The 13,564-nt window shown below is 43.9% G+C and overlaps 1 protein-coding gene across 3 annotated transcripts in view; it reads left to right on the top strand.

Moving 5' to 3' along the window:
- The window catches only part of ADCY8 (adenylate cyclase 8), a gene marked incomplete at both ends in the record, with an annotated part of 155,309 nt that overhangs the window by 76,612 nt on the left and 65,133 nt on the right, over positions 1-13,564 (top strand). For all 3 annotated transcript variants that reach the window (XM_081116487.1, XM_081116486.1, XM_081116485.1), the window contains one exon: positions 3,516-3,786. In XM_081116487.1, the coding sequence (XP_080972613.1) occupies positions 3,516-3,786 (271 nt within the window). The remainder of the gene's footprint in view (positions 1-3,515; positions 3,787-13,564) is intronic.

Genomic DNA, 13,564 nt, shown 5'->3' with positions numbered 1-13,564 from the left:
TTGTTAGATTTTATTTACTGTCACGACTATTATTATTATATCCTGGCATTTAAAATTATTGGAAAATATCAGGTTTACCTAACATTCAATATATGAGAATATTTCCTGACTCATTTCCGTAGATAAATGTAATCACTAGACTCTCCTCTGCACAGTCCTTACTCCAAAGCTCAAAGTAGTAGCCATGATAGAAGGAACATCTAAAACCCCATTTCTGTCAAAACAGTAAGTGTACATTGATTAGAACTTCAGCATAAGAATCAGTAATGAGGGAAGGTGAGCATGGCTTTCACTGCAGAAAACATAATATTGATTTAGCACATGCAAATATTACTCCCCCTGCGCACCGTGCAGGGTAATAAAATGTAGAATCCGGAGAAGATACCAAATGGGGGTTGACATTTAACTTAATTATTTTAAAGTGAGATCAGCCATCAGACTTTATAAAACCCTTCTAGGAGTTTCATTGTGCCTGAGATGAAAAAGAGCTGTCTGGCCCCTCGCTCTGAGATTGCTCAGAGAGATGGGTCTGGGACAGCCATTTCAGAGGAGGCCAAGTGACCTTCTGTTCTCCTAGGTCAACGCCACTGAGTATGTACAGACAAAATCCATCCTGAGAATGTTTTGTGCTTTTTCACCACATTTCTGAAGAGAGCCTGAAACATCTTTAGTGGTTTTGTTCCTATTATCTCACCCTGGAAATCAGTGACTATATGCAAGGATGCTAATTTGGGAAAGGTAGAGAACGTACCTTACATGATCAGAAACGCATCCTTGATTGTTTCGGGGGTTTTTGCATGTCCTTTGCAGTGAATTATCCTCTTTCTAAGCAGGAATTGAGCAGAAGGGGTAAGAAGGGTAAGAGGGAAGTAGAGATAGTACTAAAAATACAATACATTTGGAAATACCACTCAAAAAATTTGTTTCCTTGGATATACTGTTTCTAGAATTACAAAAGCCAAGCTAAATATTAAGCATATGCCTTACTTATTTATTAATTTGTTCAAAGAAACATTAGCGTTAACCTAAAGAAATAAGTTTTGAGCTGCATCAGGGACTAAGAAATTGTCACCTTGACAACACAGGGTGAGCTTCCTAAGCAGAGGGAAAGGTTTGTTCTGAGGTCAGTGGGCGTAAAATAGCTCCTTGAATTTGATGAAACACCAATTACTTGATTAACTGCAGAGAGAATAGGGTCCTATAGTGGGAGAAAGTCAGAAAATGAGCTTTGAAGTGACAGGGCCCAGGAAGCGGAGGCCTGAGAGACCTCGATCCTCTAAGCCTTGAGTAATGTGACCTCAGTGGCGTTTTTTACAGCGCTCCTAATAATTTAAGCATTTGCTTTTATCGTATGGGCAGTGTACCATGCACTCTTTTGACTATACAAATCAACTCTTTTTTATTGTCTATTGGGGTGACATTGGTTTTTAATACTATAAGTTTCGGGTGTACAACTCTATAACACATCATCTGTATATTGCACCGTGTGCTCTCCACCCAAAGCCTAGTCTCCTTCACCGTAGATTTGACCCCTTTACCCTCTTCATCCCGCCCCACCCCTTCCCCTCTGCTCACCACCACTCTGTGGTCTGTGCCCATGAGTATGTTTTTTTGTTCATTTGTTGCTTTCTGTTTTATATCCCACATGTGAGTGAAATCATATGGTTCTTGTTCTTTTCTGTCTGACTAATCAGTGGGTACTATTGCTTCCCCATTTTTATGGATGAGAAAATGGGCTCAGGTAGGTTAAGTAACTTGCCCAAGATCTATCAGCTAGCAAGTAAGTGGTAGAGCCAGGGTTTCGATCCCAGCAATCTGGCCAAAGAATCCACGCACGTAACCACTGTGCTAGTTTACCCACACCACACTACAGCACAGCAAGTCATCTGGTTGAGTTAGACAGTTAGGAGCACAAAAAACTCTTTCCCAGAATAATTTACCATGTGAAATTTCCACGATTCAAGCCTGATCCTTAAGGGCCTTGATGTCATCTGTTGTTTTGCTAAAAAAGAAACTTGAATCATGAGCTGCAGTGGCTGATGACTGTGCAGGAATGAGTCACTCACCTTGTGAGTGAGACCGGCCAGCTGCCAGCCTGCACGTGTCCACAGCTCTGTTCTCTGCTCCTTGCCATGTACACATTTCAGGGAAAATTACCTCTTATAGTGGTTTTCCCAAAAGACCCTCCAGGGAGCTCTGTGGATTTGTGAGACCCTGCTTTTGTTCTTAAGAAGATTTTAGGCAAGTTGAAGAAATGAGGCAAAACACTAAGAGAATTGTCATTGTTATTTGGTGATTTTAGACAAAAATTGCCAGTGGGTTCAGAAACACTTATGGAACTTGTTTTCCCAATACAATCAACAGCACTGAAAAAAAAACACTGATTGCTTTTTTTTCCTGAGTCCATGAGTTTTTTCTCTTTTTTACATTTTTACTCAATCCCTCTACCTCCCCAAGCAGCTCCCCCCACCCCAACGGGCAGCTGGCAGCCTGCTCTCTATCTATGAGTCTGTCTCTATTTTGCTTGTTAGTTCATTTTGTGCATTAGATTCAGCATATGAGTGAAATCATAAGGCACTTGTCTTTTTCTGACTGGCTTATTTCACTTAGCATAATGATCTCCAGGTCCCTCCATGCTGTCAAAAAGGATAAGATTTCCTTCTTTTTTACGGCTGAGTAGTATTCCATTGTGTAAGTGTACCTCAGGTTTTTTATCCACTCATCTAATGATGGACATTTGGGCTGCTTCCAAATCTTGGTTATTGTAAATAATGCTGCAATAAACACAGGGGTGCATATATTCTTTCAAATTAGTGTTTTGGGTTTCTTTGCATAAATTCCCAGAAGTGAAATTGCTGGGTCATAAGGCAGTTTCATTTTTAATTTTTTAAGGTAACTCCATACTGCTTTCCTCAGTGGCTGCACCAGTCTTCATTCTCACCAGCAGTGCACAAGGATAAGGGTTCCCTTTTCTCCACACCCTCGCCAACACTTGCTGTCTGTTGGTTTATTGATGGTAACCATTCGACAAGTATGAGGTGATATCCCATTGTGGTTTTAATTTGCAATTCTCTGATGATTAGTGACATTGAGCATCTTCTAATTTGTCTCTTGGCCATCTGTACGTCTTCTTTGGAGTAGTGTCTATTCAGGTCCGTTGTCCATTTTTTAAATGGATTGTTGTTTTTTTGGTAAAAATCACTGATTCTTAAAAGTTGCTGAGATCAGGCTGACAGAAGAAAAGCCAAAATCAGTGCTTAGATGCAGCTCAGTAGGGCTGCATTTTATCAGAGGCTGCAGTGTTCCTTGCGGTGAAGGCAGTGATGACCTGCTCACTGATTTATGCTTGGAATTCTGTTTTCTTTTATTCTTTCTGATTTTTCAGGGGAACACACACTGTCGCTGAGGACATGTTCTCACAGTACCCTGATGTTGGCTTTGCACAGGACAAAAAACAGCGATGGCCTTTTCAGCCACGTCAGGAATGTATAATGACCTATGCTTTGTGTACCCAGGAGGATTCACATTTCCAAAGCCACACTCGACTGCCTCAACGGTGACTATAACGTGGAAGAGGGCCACGGGAAGGAGAGGAATGAGTTCTTGAGGAAGCATAACATAGAGACCTATTTAATTAAGCAGCCCGAGGAGAGTCTGCTGTCCTTGCCCGAAGACATTGTCAAGGAGTCAGTGAGCTCCTCAGACAGGAGGAACAGTGGGGCGACGTTCACAGAAGGGTCCTGGAGCCCCGAGCTGCCCTTCGACAACATAGTGGGGAAACAGAACGTAAGTCCTGGCTGCCTTCTGGTTAGCCGAATGCATGCTCAAGCACATCTCCACCAGAGACGCTCAGAGAAAACTCATCCATCTTTACCCTTTTCTCTGCTGAGCAACATAATTGCAAACGATCAAACGTGTCTCCTCAGGACAGAATTAGCCTTTGTATGCAATGGCAGGAAATGCCCGAAAAACCAGAGTGTTCCCAACACCCTTTTCTTTATTTCTTATTTTTTGACCTCTCTCAAAATAAATGTCATATGAAACTGAATTATAATTTTATCAAAAAAAAAAAAAAAGAGAGAGAGAAACCTGATGCTAGTAAACTAGCAACAGAAGTGGATGATCAGGCCCATGGGAATGCCATTCTTTAGATAGCTGGCAAGCTAGGAGTTCTGAGCTGCCCTCTGAAATTTAAGGTCAGGAGGAGACTGTTGATTTGGGAATTTAAAAACAGCACCAAGTGATACCCAAGCAGAGGGTCAGAGTGTTCAGGAGTAGCGTGAAATTTCGAAGCTGCCTGCATAATTCTATTCCTATTTATTGCGAATTTGCTTCTTATGTGAGGGATAGAGCTGACAAAGTCAGTACATAAGGTGTAAATCACCAATCATAAAATTATTTTTAAAATTATTTCCTCAACTACCAGGATTCCACTAAAACCAATGAGATGCTCAGACTCCGAGAGGTGCTCGAGAACTGAGGTTGATCAAGGCAGCGAACCTAAGAGGAGTCAGAGATGCCCGGTCCCCAGAATGTTTGTTCAGAGTGTGGGCAGGATCCCCTGCCCTAATACGGATTTCCCTTTCATCATCCAGGCCAGGCACATATAATTGAATTCATGTGAGTTAAATGGTATAACTTCACCATCCTTTAAAAAAAAAAAAAGCCAATATATAAGACTTGGAAACAGTTTCTGACATAATCGTGAACCAAGCAAAAACTGAGAGTGCTAGGAAGTAAATTAACCAAACCAGGAGCATCAGGAGCTCTCTGAAAACCTGTATGGGCTAATTGTTTCAATTCATGGACCTGAACTTCTCTCATGAACTTGTAGATAAGAAAAATCTGTCTGCTTAAAGGCATTTTAAAAGGAAAAGCTTAAAATGCTGAAAGTCTTCTGCATCTGACAGATGGATGGGGCACTCGGAAGCCAGGTTAACCTCTGTCTCCGTTCAGTTCCATGTGAAGGGGCTAAGGAGCCATGCATGGGCCAGATCCCACTGAGGAAGAGGCAGGTCGAACCCAGTCTGCATGCCTTGCAAGAGTCTACCCTTAGGTCCTTACTCTTCTTTTGTATTTAATTTTCTCCAGAACTATTATACCCACACAAGTCATCACTGATTTCAATGCCTACTTCTTTCCATCCCTGAATTGCTGTGCCTGGTACAATTTGCTGTTATGTAAAACAACAGACTTATATGTACTTCCTGGAGTGGGTGCATGCCCAGCTGACTGGACCCTCTCTGCTTCCTCGGCCTATTGTTAGCTTAAGCCTGGAAGCTGGTTATTTAGAGAGGAGATGCATGCCTCACTGTAAATACCTCAGTAACTCTGCATAACATTCTCTAAATGTCTTGTTTTTCCTTCCTGTTTTTTGTCTTCTTTTTGGTCTTCCATTAGAAAAACTCTTTCCATTTAAGCTGATCATGGAAATTGGGATAATTCCTAATTGTTCTAATCTCAGTTGCACCTAACCTTGCTACTACTAATTGAGCACCAAGAAGAGAGAGGTGGAGATGCTTGGTTTTATTCTGTAATTGATGGATCTGGTAAAATTATACAGGAATATATGAAATAGTTCTTTGCTGATTTCCTAAAAAACACTTGCTGATATCATCAAATAGCTATTATAATAGTTGTCACTGTTAGTCAGTAACCACACCATATATTTCTTATGATGTCTAAGTTTTGCCTGGACGCGCACACCCCCTGTGCCGTCTCCGGCATGAATTATCTCAATTTACTTTGATTTCTTCAGACTTAGGAGTCAGTGAGTGTGTACTGATATTCATAAATAAGTAAATGAGGATTTAGGAAATGAGTTGATTAAAATGGTCACAAGCTCTCAGAGTTTGCACTTACGCTTAACTCTAGAAGTCGGAGGGCCATCTGTGCAACTCAGAGACATATGTGTGACTGGAAGGGATCGAGACTGGCCTTGCTGAGCCTGTGCTCTGCTGAATCAGCCAGTAAGTCCCATAGAGAGCCCAGACCGTCTGAGTGTTTGCATATCACATGTAAAAAATACTAATGCTTCACTGGGGGTTTTCCAGCTGAATTGGCCAAATGCTTTGGCTTTTATTGATTCATAACATGCACTTAGAAATATTTTTAATGACATTGATATGCTGTGGCATAATCTGTGCGATATACATAGCAGATGTTCAGATAGTTACATACTCATTTATTCATTCATTCAATAAGGATTAACTGAGCATATTTAACATGCCAACTGCTACTGGTAATAAAAGGAGGGACAGAGAAGAGAAGTGCTTTAGAAGTAAAGTCATCCAGTAGGTTATATGTATCATGAAGACAGGAATTATATCTGTTTCACTCACCCCTGGTTAGCCGACAATTAGAACAATACCTGGCAGGTAGCAGGGCTTGATGACAGTTTGTTGAATGAATGAATGAATGAAATGATAGGTGTGGGTAGTAACAGAGAAGAACCAGTGAAGTTCAACTCTTAGGTTTTTTGCTTAGGTGACAGTGGAACTGCCCACTGAAATAAGCAATATCGGCATGGAAGGAGATTGGATGGGAAACACTAGGAACTCAGTTTGGGGCATGTTGAGCTTGAGATGCCTGGAAGAGGTCTTGGTGGAGATATATCCAGAAGACTACTGAGCACCCACTTCTGAACCTCAGACATAAAAGGATTGTGCAAGGAATGTGAACCTGCAGTCATGAGAATTGGAGTGCCAGTGGAAGCCATGGGAGTGAAGGAGGTCACAGTAGGGAACATGTAAAATGAAACAATAAGGTGGCACAGGACAGACCTCGAGGGACTCCAGACGGGAGGTGAAAGAGAGTGGTGATCCCATGACAACAGGAAGTAAAGTGATGAGAAGAGAATTAAGGAGTGTGGGTTCCTGGATGCCTGCAGAGCAGAGAGAGCTTTTTGAGACAGAGGGAGTGATCAACAGTGTCCAGTGTAGTCAAGAGGCCAAGACTGAAAACTGCCAATCGGAACTGGATGGAAGAACATCATTGGCAAGAGGCAGATTTGATGAAGTGGTGAAGTCAGAAGCCACATTGTCACGGTTGATAAGAGAGCGCTCTGGATTTCCAAGGCGAACCCCAGCTCCACCTGTCTCCTCCCCTCTGCCCATCTAAGGAGGCTGTCAGTGGTTTGGAGGAGCAATTATTGCACTAAGAATTATTTCTGGTCCCTCAGTTGAGTCTTCCAGTCCTTGTCTGTGCTTGAAGATTCTTCCTTGGTTTTGATGTCATGCATCTTCCCTGCCCCTTATCTGTGTCCATTTGGGTTAAGTTGCTGGTTCAGCCCAGTCTGAGTTCTGGTATCCACGTTGCTCTTGGAAGCCCTCAGCGCTCATGCTTTGCAGGCCTGAATCCTGATGTGGCAGGTCTTCTCCCCACTGATTTGGCATCTTGGTTCCCTGAACTCTGGTTCGGTTACCATTTAGGCTGCTTATGCTCTGAGCCTCAGAGTGGAATGAGAGTAAGAAAACTAGAAGTCAAGAAGTTTATGATCACAGGCTGACTACTGAAATTTAAGGTACAAATGTAGAAGTAGGTAGTTTAATAAACCAAAAGAGAAAAATTGGACATATGGGAAAGGATGCCCAGAAATTTCCAAGCTAGGTTGTTGGATGAATCATCAACATGGTCATTGAATGTCCCAGAATAAAGGTAAAATTGGGGCTATAAATGAAGACTTGAGAAAAGGGGTCCTTGTAGTGAAGCTCATGTTTCCCTCTGGGTGCATGATAGAACTAAAATCCCTGGCTGGCTTGAGCTCTCCATTCAATTATTAGCAGGAACTCAGTAGTCTAACTGCTGGGGATCCGGTACTAAGAAGACAGACCTGGCCTCTGTCCTCCGGGAGCTTACATTTTAAGAGAGTGGGAATGCAGACAATTAACCAAAACATGGAAGTGCTATGAAGGAACTAGAGAGAGAGATATGAACCGGGGGAAGATAGAAATGCTGCTGATAGGATCATCTGAAGATTTGATTTGAATGCTGAAAGGACCCTACATGCAAATAACCAGGAGAAGGGCATCGTAGACGGAGGAAACAGCTAGTGCAAAGGCCCTGTGGTGGAAAAGTTTCATATGTTACAAGAAGAGCTAAATGGCCCAAGTGACTGGAGCAACCAGAAGTGCCACAAGAATTTTTAAAACATGCAATACCTGACTATATCAGGGGCACCGACCTCTTTTCCCTTAGATTGTCAAATTTAAAAAGTGACAACGACCAACACAATAATAGCCATCTGGTATGAATGAATCAAAATTATACCTATTTTTTTGTCAGATCGGCAAAAACTATGATAGACTTTTTGGTGTGCCGCAGAATTTTAGTGATTCGTTTATGCGTGCCGGGAGACAAGGCAGGCTGAAAACCGCCGAGCTAGAGCACAGTGAGCAAGGAAGAGGGGGCACAGGTGGGGCTAGAGGGTGCTGGAGCTTGATCCTGCAAGCCTGGTGGACCTGGGCTTGCTTTCTAAGGGCAGTGATGGCGAGGTTTCCAGCAGGGCAGTGACATGATCTGATTTAGATTTATTTTAAGCCATCGCTTTGGCTGCCTTGTGGAGAATGGACTTTAGGGGCAAGAATGGACAAAGGGCATCTTAGACTTATGAGTCACAAGAGGATACAAAGGATAAAGCTTTGTGTCTTTCTGAAATGTTTTGTGTGAGGATATTAATCCATTTTACGTGATTTTTATGACAAGTGATATACCAAGAATGTGGAGCCACCCTTTTAGAGGTGAAGCCCCTTTTGGAGCCCAGGGTCTGTCCTCATATCCTGTGAAACCTTTGCCATCGGCCCATCCACCCATTTCACACATATGTATCATGGCATCAGAATCAGGCATGTTTCTATTGCTCCTCCGGGACTTTTAAAAGACTCACCTGGAGAAAAGCACACATTTGTTACTCTGATGTGTATATTAATCATTTCTACAAAGTAGACTACCCTTGGTCGTTATATTTACCATGAAAGTAGTATGTGCACCGTCAATATTGAAAACATAGTTGAATTTCTGTATTCCACCCAGCAAACCAGAAAGCACATGTGCTTCTTTACCGTGAAGATACTTATCTATATCTAGAGTCCCTAACATTTATAGAAGTAGAGTTTGGGGCCAGGTACCCTGGTGGGCACGTTGCTCACGTCCTTTCTGTTTCATTTCCATACCAACCTTACAATGTAAATGTGATGTGCCTGTGTTACGGTGAGAAAACTGGGATTCATAGAGACTGATTAATATCCTGGCCGACAGGTAGCCTGTAAGTAACAGAGCTGGGATTAGAACCCTGCTATGTCTGAACCCCAATACTTTCCGTCAGGCCGCACTGTCTCCCCTTTGTGGCCTGAAGATAAAGATGTTTGCTAGATTTCCACCTTCTACCTTGTGTGCAGGGCAATGTGCGTGTGTGCATGTGTGTGTGTGCACGTGTGTGTGTGCATGTGTGTGTGTTCGCCTTCTGAGGACAGATCAGTTGCTCCCCAGGGGCAGTTAGTAATTTTCAGAGAAAGCCCCAGGAAATGACCAGATTCTCCTCCAGCTAGTCTGTCATCCCGGGCAGCATCCCATCCCCTGGGTGTGCTGATGGGATGGTTGTTTGCACGGAAAGGGGCTAAGCTGGCAAGTCTCTCAGGTCTACATAGGTATAAAACAAATAAACAGCTATTTGTTTTGGTCCCACTTGGACTGGAGAATGTTGAGATCAGAAGGAAAGGAAACATGGAGGTTGTGGAGCCGGCTGGGCTGCGAAGCAGGATATTAGGTTTCTATATGCTCATCAATACAAGCTGGGACTTCCCTTAGATCCTGTTTTCTGTGTCCACTGGAAGAAAGGGCAGAATTCTCATCTGATCACCTTTCTGATTAAACCCTCATGTCTACCTGACACTGGGGATCCAGGCTCCTCACAGTGAACTGGTGAGTCCCACAGGCTGTGAGTCTTGTGATCTTGGGGCAAATCTCTGCAGGACCAAGGTTTGGAAAGGGCCTGATAGGAAATTCACGGTAACTGAATTCTAGCCCTGATTTCTGCACTTACTGCTGCATGGCCTTGGGCAACCATGTCTGCCCTCCAAGCCTCAGTGTTCCCATCTGTACAATGGCAGAACTGGACTGAATGACGCTGACATTTTCTTGCAGCTCTGACATTGTCCCATTCAATTTCTCAGCCTCAGACTCATGCTGGGCACCTGTGTCTATACTGCTGAGTTACTTCCACCTCAGAATCCTGCCATCTACAGCCCAGAGAGATAACTCACCCCAAAGGGAGGGGGATTCCTGCTGCTTATGGTTGCCCTAGTGTAGAATAACAGTTTAGCATAACTCTTACCCTAGGGAGCTGTCTGAAAACATTAATATCTAATTCAGAAACAAGAGTTGAAGGAGAAAAAAGCATATCTCCCCTAACTAGGGAATGAAATTTACCCTTTATCAGCCTTCTGGGTAATCGAGTTTTGATTACATGGAGACAGGCGGTCAAGCATCATTACAAACGTCATCTTTCAGGGTCCCATTTTCACCATGATCATTATGTTCTTCCATTGGGTAATATTGATCCTTGGGGTTTCTGTCCTTCTGTTTCTGCCCCTAAAGGGTAGGATGCAAACTGAGTGGCTAGCCCCTTTTTTGTGCATAGAAATGCCCACTAGAAAAAGAACTCCTAAATTCCAACTCGTTTGACTTCTGTCATTCACCTTGGGCAAGCCCCCCCCCCCCATGGTGTCCACTCATTCCCTCATTCAGTCAGTCATTCATTTATAAACTGCTTACTGAGTAACTGCTATTTTCGGACCCTGTGCCGGGCGTCGGGGATGGAGAGATGAAGGAGGGGACAAGCTGTCGAGGAGCTCACAGTGCGGTGGTATTACTAATAGGTCAGCAGGACCAGTGTGGACTTGCTGTCGCAATAGCAGGAGAGTGCAGTGGAGGGGGAAACTGATCCAAGGTGATCGGGGAAGACCTTCCCAAGGAAGAGGCCGTTAGCTGAGCCTGCGGGCCAGCAGGGAGTTCAGGCTAAGCATGAGCACACAGGACCCCAGGCGGAGGGGAAACAGGGCCACCATCCCAGCCTGGTTTCTAGTGCTCAACACCAAAGCACACGCTTCTCTTTCCCCACAGGGAACTCTGCCCTGAAATTCCTACCCCTAAAAACGCCCAAAGAATTGGGCATTGATCTTGAAAGAGAAGGTGTGTTTCCAGAGGCTGCTGCTCCGGGGATGAGCTGCCGAGTATCTGAAGTGTCCGTATGCAGTCTTGGTTTGCAGGAAGTCGGGCAAATTTTTCTCCACCGGCAATTTATTTCTAACCATTTGAACATCAGGTTCGGTTTTGCCATCCGTTGGATGGGACACTTTGCAGGCTCTGGGGTGGCGAACATGAAGAGCTTGGCCATTTCTCCGCAGGGAATCTGCACTCTCAGGTAGCATGGTTTTTCCTGACAACAGGCCCCCCAGGCCACCCCATGCCCGGCTCAGAGTTGGGCCAGGGCAGTGCCCAGGGCCTGGTTTTCTGCTCGCTTCAGGAAGGCGAGTGGAGTGGAGCCTTTGGCGGCACTGAGCGGCCTAAGCAGACGGTTGCTCTGATAGCCTGCAGCGGCACCCTCTCTTTCTCTGAAGTCACAGGGGCGGAAAAGGTGGGAGAAATGAAGGCAGAGATGAGTCTGGCTCGTGGGGAATCGCACCCTGGGGATGGGCATTTATGTCAGCAAGTGTACAGCGTGCAGCCCCTGGTCCCCGGCGGCCAGTAGCTGGCAGAGACCTTTCTAAACAGACTGGTTGCCTGGTTGTTTGGGGAGTCAGAAAACAGTGGCCCAAGGAAATAGAACCAATGGGTGCCTGATATTTTAAACATGGGAAAGTAATATAGGTCGGAAGAGAAAGCAAAATGCCTGGATTTTTTATGACTTCCTTGTTTCCTAGGTTTGGAAAAAACTGGATTTTTTGTATTGATTTTGGTACCAATTCTGCCAATGACTGGGCTGAAGATTCTTCATTATAAAATGTCTTTATTTAACCCCATCAGGGTTTTTCCAACTTCTCTCCACCAAACACCTTTTATTGTTTTGACCTGTGCAGTTCACATAAAGGTTTTTCTTTGCAAGAGAGTGGCCTGTGCTGAGAACGAATTCCTACTCCCACTTTTTAAGGGTGGTTGGGCGCGTGCTCTGTGATGCACCGTTGCTCTTTCTCTGCACAGGTCATGAGTGGTGTCACTCTACGGGGACTTAATTCCAGCCCAGGGCAAGGCACTTGACATTCCCATTGGCCTGGCCAGCCTCCTCTTGGTCTATTTGTGTTATGTGCTTATTTTCACGTCACCGAGGGTCAAAAGGAAGCACAAGGGTAACTCCTCGGGTATTTATGGAACTTTCTAAAAGGTCCTCCTACAGCTCAGGGATCTCCAAACCACTGCTGTGAATTCTTGGTTATAAAGCTCTACATTTGGCCCCATCTTCCCCACTCTGTGACTTTTATGTCACCTTTAGTGGCATGAAGAACCTCTTTGCACCATGAGATGATAAGGGCTTTGTGTACTTCATAGCACCAGAGGTGGTAACACCCACTCAGGACCACATATCTTGGGGGTACTAAACACAGGACTGCTCTGTAAATGGTAAACTCAGGAGCAAACACTGGGGGTCGCAAGAGCCCAGAAAAGCTAGATTAATGAGACAATTCCAGTAGACAAGTGTGGGTCAGAAAAGTTAGGATAAGAGGACTAGAAACTACAAAGTCCCCGAGACCTAGCAGCTTGACTGTAATCTGAGCAATTTCTTCTCCCCCCCTCTCATTTGTCCTGTCAGAACTGGGGACAAGTAACAGAGGCTGGATTCTTGAAGGTCAGTAATTTTTAGCTCATGGAACAAAATTAAAGAAAGCATCAATAACAAATTTAATTATTAACTTGTATAATAGGAGTCTGAAAAAACTCAAACCTACAGCCTGAAAACAACAAACATGAGCAATTTATCAGCAGCTCCCAATATGTTATGGCAGGTCCTCGAATCCTGTCGTTTTGCTCTAAAGTTGATGAGATGCCCCAGGAGCTTAACACTTGTTTATATCAATTCGCCTTTGGTAAAATTGGTTTTTGTTACATCTCCTTTGCTGCAGTTCCAAGAACTTATCAGTGACATTAAGTGAGGATTTACTATACTTTCTTCATAATCCTAAATGTAAAGAGCTACTTCAGAATCTTTAAAAAGATGAAAGTTTAGGTAATTATTATATTTCAATTTTCTCCAAATATCCATTATGAAAACACAAACACACACCTTCGTTTTCCCCATGGCATTGGCATTTCTGAAAACCTACACCTTTGATGTTCATAAGAACACTGAGTAGCGTAGGTCCTGATAGATGAGCTGAAATTATTCTGATTGTCAACCTGAGGTCATTGGGTCAGTGGGATAGTGGTCACCTCTCCAGCCACAGCAGATGACATACTGGCCCAGCCATTCCAGTGCTGTGGGCACTTTGATTCCCACCTATCTGGTGGCCCCATAAACAAACGAGTGATGCATCAGCTTCTCTGTCCCCAGCTCAGGAGCCACGTCCAGAGCAGC

Source organism: Miniopterus schreibersii (genome assembly GCF_964146895.1).
Source record: "Miniopterus schreibersii genome assembly, chromosome: 17".
NCBI classification, from domain to species: domain Eukaryota; kingdom Metazoa; phylum Chordata; class Mammalia; order Chiroptera; family Miniopteridae; genus Miniopterus; species Miniopterus schreibersii.
The sequence above is the reverse complement of the archived record's forward strand: the minus strand, read 5'-3'. Positions and strand labels throughout refer to the sequence as shown.